This window comes from Tetrahymena thermophila, assembly GCF_000189635.1.
Source record: "Tetrahymena thermophila SB210 genomic scaffold scf_8254503, whole genome shotgun sequence".
NCBI classification, from domain to species: domain Eukaryota; phylum Ciliophora; class Oligohymenophorea; order Hymenostomatida; family Tetrahymenidae; genus Tetrahymena; species Tetrahymena thermophila.
In genome coordinates, this window is record NW_002476278.1 from 147,801 (window position 1) to 163,959 (window position 16,159).

At 20.8% G+C, this 16,159-nt stretch overlaps 5 protein-coding genes across 5 annotated transcripts; 2 read left to right on the forward strand and 3 right to left on the reverse strand. All coding sequences in view use genetic code 6, as the record gives it.

Annotated features, from left to right (window-relative positions):
- Positions 1-2,064: 2,064 nt before the first annotated feature.
- On the reverse strand, positions 2,065-2,382 carry TTHERM_00933300 (hypothetical protein; the record flags this gene model as incomplete). Its single annotated transcript, XM_001021886.1, has 1 exon — positions 2,065-2,382. One exon carries the CDS (start codon positions 2,380-2,382, stop codon positions 2,065-2,067), a length of 318 nt encoding a protein of 105 aa, XP_001021886.1.
- A 1,919-nt stretch (positions 2,383-4,301) lies between these two features.
- On the reverse strand, positions 4,302-4,793 carry TTHERM_000933319 (hypothetical protein; the record flags this gene model as incomplete). Its single annotated transcript, XM_012799146.1, has 1 exon — positions 4,302-4,793. One exon carries the CDS (start codon positions 4,791-4,793, stop codon positions 4,302-4,304), a length of 492 nt encoding a protein of 163 aa, XP_012654600.1.
- A 150-nt stretch (positions 4,794-4,943) lies between these two features.
- Positions 4,944-5,279, forward strand: TTHERM_00933320 (IQ calmodulin-binding motif protein; the record flags this gene model as incomplete). Its single annotated transcript, XM_001021888.3, has 1 exon — positions 4,944-5,279. The coding sequence occupies one exon, from the start codon at positions 4,944-4,946 to the stop codon at positions 5,277-5,279; it is 336 nt and encodes a 111-aa protein (XP_001021888.2).
- A 3,713-nt stretch (positions 5,280-8,992) lies between these two features.
- TTHERM_00933330 (hypothetical protein) lies at positions 8,993-9,385 on the reverse strand (the record flags this gene model as incomplete). The annotated part of the gene is made up of 1 exon (XM_001021889.2): positions 8,993-9,385. One exon carries the CDS (start codon positions 9,383-9,385, stop codon positions 8,993-8,995), a length of 393 nt encoding a protein of 130 aa, XP_001021889.2.
- A 955-nt stretch (positions 9,386-10,340) lies between these two features.
- On the forward strand, positions 10,341-12,829 carry TTHERM_00933340 (hypothetical protein; the record flags this gene model as incomplete). Its single annotated transcript, XM_001021890.2, has 5 exons — positions 10,341-11,077; positions 11,138-12,018; positions 12,117-12,268; positions 12,327-12,748; positions 12,808-12,829. The coding sequence occupies 5 exons, from the start codon at positions 10,341-10,343 to the stop codon at positions 12,827-12,829; spliced, it is 2,214 nt and encodes a 737-aa protein (XP_001021890.2).
- Positions 12,830-16,159: the final 3,330 nt, after the last annotated feature.

The window sequence follows — 16,159 nt, forward strand, 5'->3', positions numbered from 1 at the left end:
TATTAAGATTGTTAAAAAAAATTCATTAATTTATAATTAAAATAATTTGATAATTATCAAATATTTTTTATATAAATAAATTTTAAAAAATCTACAAAATCTCAATTTTGAAATAAAAAATTTTCATTCATTTAAAACAGCAACTAATAAATAAGTTAGTAGGAATAAAATATATAAAATATGCTTCTTAGCTCAAAACATATATAAATAACTAACTACCAACAATCAACTAAATAAAAGTATTAGCCTTTATAACCAATTTTATTCAATCAATGTAAGCAAATTTTAAGTAAAAGTAGAACTAACTAACTAACTCACTAACCAACCAACTGTATTATAACTAAAAAAAAATGATTATTTCTATAAAATATAAAATAATTACTAAATATCAAACTTTCTTTCATTTATGCTTACAAATTGCAAATTATCAATATATTTATATCATAATTAGCTAGAAAGAGCTTCGATTCATAAAAATAAAATTTCTATTATTTTTCTATGTATGTAAGTAATCACTATTTATCTATTAACTTATTTTGTGATTGATTTAAATTATAATTTTATTCCAGTATTACAAAAATAATTCGCTATGAATAGTTAGAACTTTCTAACCAACCATCTTAATATAAAGGTTTATATTTAAGTAAATGATATTCTTATTTTTAAATATTGCTTATTTAATTTACTTTTTTTAAAATCACAGAATAAATAAAGGTTTGAAATTTACTATTTTTAAAGAAAAAATATCCTTATCTTATCTTCTCTTCTCTTTATGATCAATCTGTAAAATTCTAAAATAAATAGTGTCGTATATGTGTGGATTAATTTGTTTCTTTTACTAATATCAAATAAATACTTAATTAATTAATTAATAAAGAGTTTTAATCACTTCATCAATTTTTTTAGTTGACAATCTAGAATTTTTTTATCAAAATAAATTATTGATAAACTAAAGCTTAAATTTGCTTAAAATACATAAGGTGTATGCATGTTTGTTAATTTATAAAACTCTTTTTTCTTACTCTTAAAAAAATTTAAGCAATTTTGTAAATATTTCTTCTATTTCACCAATTAGGAGTAAAAGATTGTTTACTTGTATTTTTATAAATTATTGGTAAGAATATTTTGCAAGATTTTTTAGATATAATCAATAAACGAGATAAAAAAAATTATCTTATGGTATTAAAACAAGTTAAGTATTTATACGTATATCAATATTTATAAAAATAATGATAAATAATTTAAATAATTACTTAATATTTATTTAAAAATCTGTAATTTGTAAACGAAATATATTATAACAAATACTGTTTAATGTAGTTAAGTTCCAAAAAAATATCAAAATTCATTTGATTAATATATTGCCTTACCTACCTATCTAAAAATAGCAAGCAACAAAACAATCTTTTTTAAACATATTCTTCTTTCTTTTTGGAAAATATTGTTTTTGAAAATTTTCAGAAGTGGTATTTTCGACTGTTTTAGCATTTTTAGAGCAATAAATTAAGAGATTTTAATATTTTTAAACAAAATTTATTCATATTTTTAACAATTAAAATAAAATATTAGCAAATAAACGTTTTTATTAAAAATAAGTTTTATTTTTATTGCTACCAAAAATGTTGGAGATAAATAATAAATTCTTGAATTTTTTAAAAAAGTAAGCAAAAGCAGTTTTTTTATTTGTCATGAGATAGGGGTTTTTTGTCTTTTGTATTTTATTTATTAATGTTTTATTTCTAAAGATATAAGTACAATAAATAATTGCTTAATAAATAAGTTTTTAGGTTAATTGAGTTTATACATAAATTATGTCTGATTTTTTATGATAGGATTAGTAGAAAAAAATTAATTTGTTTCAAAATATCTAGTATTGGTATTGTAAATAGATTAAAATAAAAAATAATTTGAAATTATTATTAAAATATATTCCAATATCACAATTATATATATATAATAAACAATATTGAAATTTTATTAGATTACTTTATTTATCAATTAATCAAATTCTTTACTCTAATCAATTTTCTTACTACATCTACTCTTAAAAAAATTATAATAATTTCAATTTTCTGAAATTGCTTCAGCTTGTGCTTATTTCATTTATTACAAGTAAACCTTACGAATTTCTTCATAAAGCTCATTCTCACGATATTCTTAGCAATCCATCCATTATTTTTTCAAAACATTGCAAGATGATATAGAATTAGCAAATGGAATCTTGTAGACTAGACCATTTTCGATTATCGAAGGATTTTGGCGAACACATATTAAATAAGTCATGTACTAATCCACACAGAAATCGCGGTAAGAATAGGGGACATCATATATGTTCATTTATTCTTCAGAAAATTTAGTTGAGCCTCTATAATCCTTCTCCATATTTTATTGCTTATCTTAAATTATTTTTAAATGGAAGATTCTTCTTTTTCTTGTATAAAAATTTAGTAAGATCCTGATTTGTTTGTTTAATTTACAATAAGATAAATATATATCACATTGATTTTCAGAAATCTTTATTAGATTTCAGCTCTTTTTAAAATTGAATTAATATCTCTACTTATATTATATATTTATTAATCTTTCAAGACTTTTCTATTTGACATCCATCTTTATAACTATTTTTTCACATTCACTCAGACATTTCTATTTTTGTTTTTCTAAAATATTTTTGAAAATGAAAACTTAAAAAATCAAATAAATCTATTGAAAGCAAAATTCAGTGAATATTTAATTTAGAATTATTAAACAAAAAATCGGATAGGATTCTTGTTGTTTAGGATGTGTGGTGAAAAGTTGATAAAATCTCCCAATTTTAATATATCTAATCAAAAGTAGAAAAATTAAATATAATTTATAACAATTTGATTTGAAAAAACTCATAAAAATATATTGCAAAAAATAAATACTTGCGGTCAATTTCGTGCCTTAAAAAATCACTTTTTTTCTATTCTGTATTTTATAAAATAAAATTTAGTTTAGAAAGTTTTTTTAACAAAAAAAATTAGAAATATACAACAAACAACATTCTAAAAACAAATTCAATCATAACTTTTGAGAAGAATTTTGTAACCCACTAAATATCTATTTACATTTTGATTTTACAAAAAATAATTTGCCTTAACATTATTACTTAATTAGACTTCTCTAACAAGAATAGAGAATATAAAAAGATAAATAAAATATATAATAAAATGGAAGTATACTCTTAAATGTTAATTTTTAGATAATTTTAAAGCTTTATTGATTATCTATCACCTTCTTTTAATATGTCTTTAGGTATTTTAACTAATAGAATTATTTTTTAATTAATAAAAGGTATCATTTTTAAATGCCAAAATATTAAAATTCAAAATTAAAATAGAAGTCTAAAGTATGTATGCCTATTTTACTTTTCGAAGTCAATATTATACAAAACCATTCAGAACTTCTAATCAAAATATAATTAGTTATTCACATTTTTATATAATTCTTTTACTTTTTAAAAATGCCAAATAACAGTATGAAATGATTAAGCTTTTTTTGGATAAATAGTTTTTTTTATTAGAAAAAATGGCATGAAAAATACTCTTCGAATTCTAAAAGCTTGATCTGACGAAACATAGTTCATCACTAAAATAATTTTCTAATAAATTTTGTTAAGAAATTTATGTTTATTTGATTTTAAAAGCTCTCTATATATTTATTATTCTCAATATTAATATGAAAGAATAGTTAATAGAATTTTATCACAAATTTATTAATAAACGAATATAAATAGATGAGATAAGTTGTAAAGATGTTTATGCATATAATGAGAATTTATTAGTTTAATTTTTATAATAGTTGTTATATAATTTTTTATAATTGAAGAAGAAGAAGTAGTAGTATGTAGGTTGATATGTAAGCAAGTAAGAGAGAAATCTATCTTAGTAGGTTTTAGGTATGAGGTAATTATATTTAATATGTTATGGTGAGAGAAATTTTTAGTATGCAAGCTGTTTTTATTTTTGTAATTAGCTTTCAGATAAATAAAAGCTGGAATAAAACATCAGATTATTTACTCTTAAAAAGTTCTTAAACTCTTCATTCTCTGACAAATCTTCCTTTTATGCGAAGTCTACCCTTGGCTATATTTTTTCTCACTTCATATCTGAGCACATCCCATCTACGATTTTATTTCTTTTCTCTGTATTTTTATATTTTCAGTTTTCTTATTTCTCTCTTTCTTTCATTTAAAGCAGACTCTTCTTTTCTTATCTAGTCCTATGATTGTTGAGAATGAATTTCAGTCAGGATTTCAAAGAAAAGAGTGAGATTTTTCATTTCTTAATCTTCCATTTTTTAGTAAATTGAAAAGACATTTTTATTGATTTGTGAAGGTTTGCTATTTTGAAAATTTGTTATAATAATGTTGGAAACAGACTTATTATTTTTCGAGGTTTCAGAGTTCTTTTAACAAGAGGATCTATCTTCATTAAAAATTTAATAAGTTGAAGAGGATTATGAGTATGAATTAGAACGTTGTCGATTTTCATCATGTGACAGAGGAGATTAGTAAAGGTAGGACATTTTGTTGAATTTATTGATAAAAGCAACTAGTTTTTTTTTCTTTCAACAATTTTTTTAGTGTTGTATTTTAATTCAATTTTTAATTGAAATTCTGTGTTTTGATTTTTTTTTTTAATTTAATTATTAACAATACAAGATACTCTTTGTCCACTATTTTAAACCTTGTGGAAGAAGATGAAGATATTGGGTAGGTTTTAATCTAGCTATATTCTATTTTGAAAACTTAATAAAATTTTCATCATCCTACCCTTAATTTATATTCAAATTTTTAAAAAAAACTAATCAAAAAGAAAAACAATAAAAAAATAGATTGATAAATAAATAGATAGATAATTGGCAAGCTTGATCTGAGAATTTTTTAAATTAATTGAGAAATAATTGAATCTTTTGTGATGATAGATCTTAATCTAAATGATCAATTAAATATTCTAAAGATTTAAGCCTTTTTTAGAGGATTTCTAGTTAGAAAATAAATATGCACTTAAGCAAAAATGGAAATGTAATATTTTATGAACATTTTCGAAAGCAATAATTAAGCGTAAGATGGTGATAGATCATTTGAAAAATAGTAAAGAATTTAAAGCGATAGTTAAGAAGAATTCAGCTCTATTGAGTAAAGAAAGTAGTATGCCATTTAAAATATAAATAAGATTAAAAAAATGATAGAAGTTTTAAATAAAAGTATAATGGATAGAAAACAGTACTTACAATAATCATAAATTTATTGATTATTTTTGAGACTCTTCTTTTACTAAACTTTCTTTATATTGTAGTGTTTACTCTAAATATTAAGCTTATGTTAATTTTATTAAAGGTTGGAAATACCAAACAAAATCAAATAATTTCTATGCTTGTTTTATGTTAAAAAAGTAAATTATTTTGAATAAAATAACATTTTCTAGTTTAAAATATTAATTAACTGAATTTATTTTTTTCATTAATGTTGTATATCATGATAATTATTGGTTTATAATACCCATTTTTCATTATTTTTTAACCTTAAAAAAGTATGTGTGTGTATAATAGAATTTTAATCTTTGTGTATGATTATTATTTTTGAGGGATGTTACTATTGCAATAATTAATCATTTATTTTATCATTTTTTTGATTAAAACATTTTTTTTCTTAATTATAACTAATATTTTTAGTGTTTTTATTTTAACCATCATTTTTTATATGAAGGAAAGTACATATAAAATTTCTACCTAGTCAGACTGTCGAGGTCTAAAAATAACCCTGAAGCATTACTAATATTCTTAATGGATAAAAACATGTATAAACCTAAGTGATCGGATAGTCGAATTGATGGCTTTTTATTAACTTAGCATTAAATAGTATTAGTAAATTTTATTTCTATTATTTTAAATTTAAAAAACTAATAACTCGAAACACATATTTTATACTTATATGAATAATAAATTTGCAGTCACTTAATTTTTATCCTTATAATTATCACCACATTTTTCACTAACAAATAAATAAATATCCCCAGATATTATTGATATCAAATTTTGAATATTATTTATGTCTAAGATTAGATTTTATATAGCTTTACAGCAATCAACAATCAACTAAAATATCTATACTAATACTCTTTATTTTATTTATTTATTTTTTTCATAGAAGACTCTTTTACACATTTAAAATTTAAACTGCAAACAACAGCTTTAATTTCATTTCCCCATTTTTTAAAACCATAATAAATGATACCTTTTTAAAAGTATAAGAAAAGTAAAGATGTTATTAATTGCTTATATAAAATGTTATTTTTTATAATATATCATGCTTCATACTAAATCATTAATAATCCATAATAATATTTTTAAAATTGGTTTATGTGAAAATTACTCAGTAAAAAAAATTCTATTTTTCCTTTAAGTAATGGAAAAATAGAAAATTTAAATTATTATCAATCATTTGTGGACGACCTTTAAAGATTTAAATCTTCAAAATTTCATCAAATTAATTGTATAAGATATTTGAATTAATAATAATTATGATATCTTCAACATTTTTAATTTTATGGATATTTCTTTTAATTTTTGGTGGGGAGTAAAAAAAGAAGATTTTCAACTCCTCTAAACCAACAAAATAAGGTTCACCATCAAATCTAATCACTATACTATGAGGTTTAATGAATGAGCAAATCCTAGAGAGTGCAACTTATCCAATTTCATAAAAATCTTTACTAAAAAGAAACCAATTACATTTTTGTTAGTTAGTTATGATTTTTAAAATCTTCTTTAAGAATTAAAAAATCTTTTTAGCCAGAGTAAAAGTATTATAACTATTTTTAAATTATCAGAGTTGCTCTAACACTATTCAAAGAAGTTTTCTTATTTTATTTTTTCACATTGAAATTTAAATTTTATTGCAAATTTAAATTTTTGAAATAACGATTAAGAAAAAATTTTTTAAAAACTAAATATATAAAAGAAATTTATTTTTTCATCATTTTTATTATAAGAAACATACAGGGCAATGTTATTATCTCATTTTAGTAAATGATCATTTTTTTAAGTTGAGTTAAAAATATAAAAGAATTTCATTTAATAACTTTTAAATATCTTGATCAGGTAACATCAAACAGTTTTAAGGTAAGAAATAAATTTTATTTAAATCAAGTAAATATAGTTTGCAATGAAAATAAGATAAGAAAAATAAATAATCTAACTATCTAAATTTTTTTTAATTAATTGATCAGCATTAGCAAGCAAAATAACTTTTTAAAAGAAAATGGTAGAATCATTCTTATGATAAAAAACTCTTACTCTAAATCAAATAATTTTATATCTAATTCATTTATAAATTTAATAGAGGGATAGTAATAATACTGTTTTATTATTAAAATATATTTTAAAAGACAAATTTTAATAGAAATATCATCATAAAAACAAAATGCAAGGCTAAAAATTATCATTAAAAATGATTTTTTTTTCTAAAAAATTAGAATTTTAAGAAATATTAATTATTAAATAGCATCTTTCCGTTTTAACCTTAGATTTTTACATTATAAGGCCATACTGAAATGCGCAATAATTTTCAAACTATAATTTAAAAAACTTCTGAATAATTTTTTTAAATTTATTATCTATTAAACAAATCTAAATTTTTGCTTTGCAATTGACACTTAATATTTGAGAGAAAAAAACTTACTCCAACAAAAAATCAATAAAGTCTTACACAAAAAAAAATTATTTTCTTCAATTTAATTTTTTATTTATAAAGTAAATTTTTCTGTTTTTTATTATGAAATAAATATTTTATTTTTATTAATACTGAAAAACTGAAAGATGCTAAGTAAGTTAAATTTTTATTAAAGATTTTTCACTATAATTAAAATTTTTTGGTCCTCAACAAATGCACTTTAAGAAATGTTATTTCCCCTCTTATCTTAACTAGGCAATAATCTTAAACTGAAATTATAATGAAAAATTTCTCTTTCTTACAAGTTGATTTTAAAAATAGAAAATAAATGGTTTTTATAACTTTATCAACTTATTTAGGTTAGAAACACTAAAAAAAAATTTAATTTATTAACCTTTAATTTTAATGATTGCAAAAACATTAATTATTCATTTTAATTAAAATTTGTTTGAAATTAATTAACAAAAGGCAACAAAAATTGCAAAAATATTCACTTGTTAATTTTAAAGTGTAATTAATTTTTATTTTTTTGTATTCAACTGTTATTAAAAAGCATACTAATTAAAAAAGTTATCAATATCTACTTGCTCAAAAATAAAAAACCATTTTATTTGCTCTTTAAAGTATGGAAGGACTTAAACATTTTTTAAAACCCTTTTATAGCACTATTATGGAAAGTATGATTACTAGCAATATTAATCTTTAAAAGCTATCCTATATCCTAATTTGGCTAAATTTCTTACAAGTAGTTTCTTTTACCTTTCTACCTTTTTCTACAACAAACTTGCTTAGTGCTACTCTTAATTGGTATGAAGGGTATAGAATCATTTTCTTTGTTGCTAGGCCATGCCTACTTTTTATCTATATAGGATAAGCTTCGGCTGAGCTACCTTTCTTTATTGCTTCTAGTGTAGTAATATTAGCATTTTTTTTAGGTCTATTGGGTTTGATAATTTTTACATATTCTACAAAAAAATAATAAATTCAATCATAGAGAGAAAATGGTAATCAAAAAATATTGCTTTATTTAAAGAAAATAGCCCATTTTTTAAGTGTCTTTGGAGGACTATTTAATTATTGGGTGTTTTTGGTAGTAACAGAAAGTCTTTTAATTTTAGGTGTAGCAGGAACTTATGATGTAGAATTATTATCAAGTAATAGCTATCAAATTTAAAGTTCTATAATCAGAATCTTTTCAATAGTATTTAGTGTGATTTCGTTAGGTTTGAGTTTTTTAAGCTCTCATTTATTTGAATAGAGTTTTTCAATTTCAGAAAAAAACTTAACCAGAACTCAAATTACATCCATTTCTAGTTTTTAAAACGTTTTAAAGTATATACTTGCTCTTATAAATGCTTTTAGATTTAAAATTTTAGAACCTAATTCGTATGAAGATAAAGCAAGTTCACAAGCATTAACGTTAGATGTTGCAATTAATTTTATAGTTATATTATATTTCATTATTATGTTTGTTGATTTTTGGAGAGAATTACCATTTACAAACATCTAAAAATGCAATTAATATATTTCTTCATTGGTGATATGTGGATTTTCATCATTTTTAGCTGCTATTTCCTTCACGTTTAACATAATTAATTCTATTTGTTTAACTATGCTATGCTTAATAATACTCCCAATTATTGCTCTAAGCTTTTAAATGTTTTGGCAGAGATTTTTGGGGTACATATTATTTGAAGTATTTTGTACTGAAGAAGTTTGTCAATAAGAAGAAATGAAATTTTTATAAAAAAAGATTTCAATAATGTACAATAGTAAGTAATATTTGATAAGAAAATGTTTAGTATAAATAACAGGCTTAATAAAAAAGCATTAGGGAATATGTAATGATCTATATTGCTTTTGTAAGAGTGGATAAGGATTATATAAATGCTAAGATGAAACTAATTTTTTAATTGATGAAATGTAAATAGAAAGATATCTAAGACATTTGTGCAGAATTGACTTAAACAGAAAAAAGCAAGGTTTTAATTTTATTTTTACTTATTTTATTTATCTTAAATTTAGAAATTGCCCAGGAAATTTCTTAATTATTTTTGATGTTAATTACAAAATTTCTAAAAAAAATTTTTTCTCCTAATTTTAATTAATTTTTTTTGCTACTAATTAATTTGAATTCATATTAAATACAGCTTTTATATATATATTAAATTGTAAAATTATCTAATTTTAGTCAAAGGCAACTGATTTTTCCTTAACATTTAATTAAAAATGATTATAATTGAAATTATAACAATTCATTTAACTTAATTTTCTTTTCTATATTTTATTCAAAAATTTATTTATTTATTTGAAAAGAGACTTTGCTTATTTTGTATTAAAGCCTTTTTAATATTTAATTTAATTTACTAAAATTATTATAAATAAATATAATATTCTTTATTTTTAAATTTTTATTATTCATTTTATAAATAAAATTTTTACTTCTTAAAATATTATTCCATTTTAAACTAACTATTTGAGGATACAAAAATAATATTGTAATTATTACCAAAATAAAATTTTTCTTTTAATTTTTAATTTATTTATTTATTTTTTACAATAAACACTTTTGTTTTAAAAATTAATTTTATTTATCTATTTAAAAGACTAAGAAAAATTTCATTACTAATTCTTAAGATATATGGACTTTTTCTGTTAATCAAACAAAGAAACTTACTCAGTTTAAAAAATAATAGATTTTTTAAATGAATAAAATAAAATGAGAAGGGAAATTAACGTATTCTAAGAAATATCTTTGCTAACTATGCTTGATGTAATCAAAAAACAAATGCAATATTAATTGCATCTACGTATAAATGATAATGAAATTCAAAAGTCTATCTTATAAATCAACAATTATGTAATATATGAGTAGGAGAAGGATGTGATCAATTAACTGCTTTTACAAAGTATAGACTTGAAAATTTAAATTTATGAAAAAATGAGAAAATAGTTTTAAGATATATCTGAATTAGAGGAAATTAATTTTAATACAAACGAAAATTTAAGGTCATTAGAAAAAAAAATTGTTGGTTTATATAATCGATTTCCAAATAAGAAAAATTAAAACTATCTCTGCTTTTACCTGACAGAAATTTAAAATAACTTTAAAAAAGCCTTAGATGTGTCTAGATAAGTTAGGTTAAATGGTTATGAAGGTGACTTTACTATTTAACATAAAAACAATGTAATGGACATATTTGGGTCTGATGTTGTGTCTGCGACTATAACTATGGGTAAAGTTTGGGGTCGGATTCAGAGAGTTTCTGATTAATTGCCTTCAGTTCTAGGATACAAGAAGTAAGAATTTTAATACATTAACCACATTAAAGAAATAATGCCTGTCACGATTGCCAAAATTCATGATGATCTTATAAAGTACTCAACATTTATTTAATTACATTTTATTTATTTATTTTTATTTATTTGTTTTGATAGATACTTGATGACTACAGGATAAGATAACATTATACATTCTCGAAGAGATCTCTTTTTAAGAAACAAAAACAATTACTTGGTTAGAGCCTAAATATTTATTTCTTTGAATCTCCATTATAAGGAAGAGTTACCATATGTAGCGTTCGCTAAAATAATTCCAACTTATAGTGGATTTTTTGTTGTTAATAGCAATGGCATTATTGAAGGAATTGATTAAAACACTCTTGAAAAATTTGGCTTTGTTGGAAAATATAAGATAAATTGTCTTCCAGCTTACATAAGTTTTGATATCAGATAATTTTTTGCTAACTATGATAGTTTAATTAACTCTATTGACCCTCAGTTGAATTATCTTTAAAAAGAAAAGGTTCCTTTTATTTTTCCTAATAATAATCATCCAATAATGATGTCTTTAATTCAACACTCTATCGAATAATCAGAGGTGAAGCAAAATAAAAATGAAAATATCCAAGCCACTTAAACAGAAATTAATGCAGAAGATCAATTTATGAATTTAAGTAAATAAAGTAATGCCTATTAAAAAAAAAACTAGCAGCTATTTGAATCTAATATAAGTCCCACTAAATAAGCAAACCAAAAGGATTAAAATTTTACTAAATATTATATTGACATAAATGTTGAAAAGAGAGATTTACATATTTTAACTGGAAAATACTGCTATTTCGTTATAGAAATAAAAAATGCCATCCTTGCCCAAGATGATAATACATCAAAACCTGAATCTTAATCCTAGTTTAGCAATAAAGTGGTGCAGTTTTCAGAAAAATAAAACTCATAAAATTTTAAGTTTAATTAAAATATAAAAAATAAGGCTGCTAAAGAATATCATTCAACACTCAAGTAAAGCTATCATAAAAATTGTAAAGTTTTTCTTTAAGAATTTAGAACTTTTCATTTAATTTCATAAATTTGATTTTAATTATTGAAATTTTAATTGTCTTTAAAAAAAATATTTTAGAAAGTAATTTAGAAGAAATTAGAGATAGTGAATCATTGATACAAGAAGATATAGGCTTGTCTAAAATAAATACTACACGCTAATTTAAAAATGGGTAATTTTAATAAATAAATGAAGATTAACCTAAAGATTTGTTTATAGTTAATGAAAGTGTAAATAATTAATTCATTTTTAATTTAATAATATTTAAATAATTGTATAATTTTATAGTTTGATAACATCAAGCCTATCCAAAACCTTTCAAACATCTAATAATAAAATAGTGAATTAAAAGATAAGGAATTAAGTTTTAACTAAGATCAAAGCTAATTTTTTTAAAATGATTAGCTGTTATCGATCCCATCGAACTTGTACAAAAATAACAAGCCGTCATCAATCTCATCATATTCAAAATAACAAATTTCAAATATATATTAAAATATAGATTTATCAGGTTAAATTGCTCAAAATGAATTAGAACTTTATTAAGACAACTTGTAAAAAGAAGAGAAAATTATTTTAACAAGGTCATCTTCCACCTTTTCTGACACTTAAGAGGAAAAAAAAGTATAATTTAATATAAAGGATAAAGCCTAAGGAGAAATTACATCTGTGGCATCTACTACTAGTAACATAAGCAAGTTCATAGATAAGTATGATTACTATGAGCATTTTTTAAGAGGCAAAAATTCTGCATTTTCTATTAAATTAGTTGGATTTGTAAAAATAATTGAATATCTTATTTTAGTTGCTACTGTCATTATTTTATTATTTCTGATATTTGATTTATTTAATTTTTTGAGTTCAATTTTAAATTCGTTAAATCTAAATTCGAACTCTTCCTTTCACTATTATAGTTTTCTTGCTCTTTCTAATAATTTTATAATTAATATCTAATCTAATTTTTACTCCACTCAATAACAAATAAAATAAGAGTTTACTCTTCTTACTAATAGATTAGGAACATAATTTAGCAACTTTTCTGAGAGTTTTAGATAAGAGTACTAACAAAACTATGGATAAGTATAGTTCACTTAAAATTATATACTTACATTTTAGCCTTTTAACTCTAATTCTGATAATCAATAATCTTTGATAAATTTAAGTACCTTAGCATAAATTGTATATCATATGCAAATCATTTAAAGTAAATTTTATTAAAATATCTTTTCAAATGAAAATAAATTATTTATTTATTTATTTATTTTTTAAATAAACAAAGTAAAGTTAGTGTTAAATTATGAATTTTTCATTTTAAGCAAAATTAATTGCTATTAAAAAATATTATAATTAAAATGTCAAAAATTTCATTAAAAATGTTATGAAAGATTATATTTGTTGAATCAAAAAATAATTAAAGAATAAAATATTCAAAAAAGTTAGTTTGCTTTTAAAATTTAATTAAAATAGAACAAATTTTAATTAGTCATTCCACTCAATTTTTAAAATTCATTTATATTTTCATTTTAATTAATTATAATGAAACCTAGCAATCAATTTTAATTATTGCAATTAATAGAATATTTTCAGGACATTTTAACTTAATTTTTTTTCATTTAATATTTTCTTTTTTATAATAATTTTTCAATTCTTTATAGCAAGCTTACAATCTTTTTTTCAGTGATTTATTAAAAATATTTTTTTCAATTATGAATAAAGAATAAATTTGACCATCTTTACAGGGTTGAAAATAGTGGTGGAAAACATAATTTACAATTTACATTTATTTATTATTTATTTATTTATTTTGTAATATAAAAATATGCGTAAGCAATTAGGGAAAAAAAATAAAATTTTGTAGAAATATCGAAATTGCAAAATAAAAATAAAATTGTTAAAAATAATATTTTGGCAACAAAAAAATATCTTCTTCATAAAATCTGTCACTTTAAAGAATAAAACAAAAATTTCCTTCCCCTATTTTAACCGCTGTGCTTTATCAATTTTTTTTTCAATTGTTAAATTTCTTTCATAAAATTTTTGAAAAATCAAGAATTAACTTTATAACAATATTATATTTTATATAAAAAAGGAAGATAATCTCCATAAGATTGGATGTAAGTTTTAAATGATAGCAGTTATTAATTTCTTTAATAAAATTTTGCTAATTTTTTCAAATGCTTTGATTAAATTTAAAAAAATTAATTTGATGCCGATTAGAAAGTAGTTTATTATTAATTTATTACTTATTTTATATTAATATTATTTATTTTATAGTATTTAGAAGATAAACAACGATAATTATTGCTAGTAACAATTTTACTAAATTTAGCTCTGCTTTTTATTTAGCTAGTTAATTTAATTACATTTCTAAAATTTGAGAAATCTGTTGCTATAATTTTAAAGTTGATACAGAATGTTAGTCTTATTTAAGTTGAAACTGAATTAGAAAGAATATAGAATATTTATGAAATAGTCAAATAAACTGAATAACCCTTGCTTACATATTAGTTTAATATTAAGTAAAAAGAATATAGAATAATTGCAGAGGACTAAAAAAAAAGAAGACTCCTGTAAAAAGTAAATAAAGAGAAATAAATTTCTAGCCACAGAGTAAAATAAAATGTTTAAATTTAAAACGAGAGAATGAAAATATCAAAGTTTTATATTACGTCTATTATAGTCTATTTGTTTTTTCTAGCATACACGATATCAATTTATACTTTGACAAACTAATTTATAGAAAACACAAGTTAATCGTTAAATTTTTATAGAGATTTCTCTGACATGAATTTACAGCTTCCTCTTCTTACTAACATGCAATACTACCTCCATTAATAAGAATTATCCCAAAGCTAAAAATTACCTTATATTAACTCTCAAGATTTAAATTATTTAAAAAACGTATTATATAAATAAACTACTTCTAGAATTGTGTCTTTTTAAAATGTGGTACAATCAGTCTACTCATTATAGCTTTTCAACAACGATTTTTAATCCTAATTATATAATTTTGTCAACTAAGACGTTTGCTAAAATGGAAATATTATTTAAGATTCTCAATTCATGTAAAACTGTTAATTAATGTACAATGGATAGCTAACAAAAGGTTTATAGTCCTTCATGAACTATTTATTTAGTAAATTTGATAGTAGTTATAATATCAACTTTAAAAATTAAATGGATGTTGATACTTATGATAATATAGCTCTCTCAACCTTAGTTAGCAGTATGCAAATTCTTAAGTCTAGGGATTATTTCCAGGTGAGTTTTAATAGTTAGACTTATAATTATTAAAAATATTTTATAATTATCAGTGTTATTTTTTTAGTTATAATTAGCTTTTTATTGATAAATTTGATGTCTAAAGATCTACCAATCGTTAGAAGAAGGCTTTAATATTCAAAATGTATTCTACATATTATTCCTTCTTATACTTTAATAATAGATGATACATTCTTTAAAATTTTGAAAGCAATATCAAATAAATTAAATATTAATAAATGATTATTTTTATGTATTCAAATGTTAAAAAATGTAATAATTCATATCATCAATTTGCTGCTCCTAAAATTATATTAATTTTTTAGCTTTTAAAAGAAAATTTTACTTTTAAAAATAATTTATTTTAATTTATATTTTTTAATTATTTTTTTTAATAAAGCATCAATTAAATAATTTTTTCATACCAAATAAAATTATTGAACTTATTAAAATTATATTTGTTGAAACCAATCCAAAATATTATAAACCTTATTTGATACTATTCTAATATTCTATTTTATTAACTAATTTTAATTGTTGAATTTTATCAATTTATAGCAAATCATATAAAATAAAATATTATAAATTTATGTTAGCTAATTTGATTTTCTTCATTCGTCTAATACAAAGATAAGGTACTAAAATTCTTTTATATTCATAGGAGTATTAATTAAATCTTAGCAAATTTACTTAGCTATGGTTATACGCATTTGTATTTTTCTCAATAAAAGTATAATTTTTGATAATAGTTCTTTTTTATCTGGTTTTTATAAAATTTTAACTAAAAATGGTATTATGACTTAAAAAAATAAGATATTAAATAAAAATATACATTCAGTTGATTATATTGGTTGAAAGAG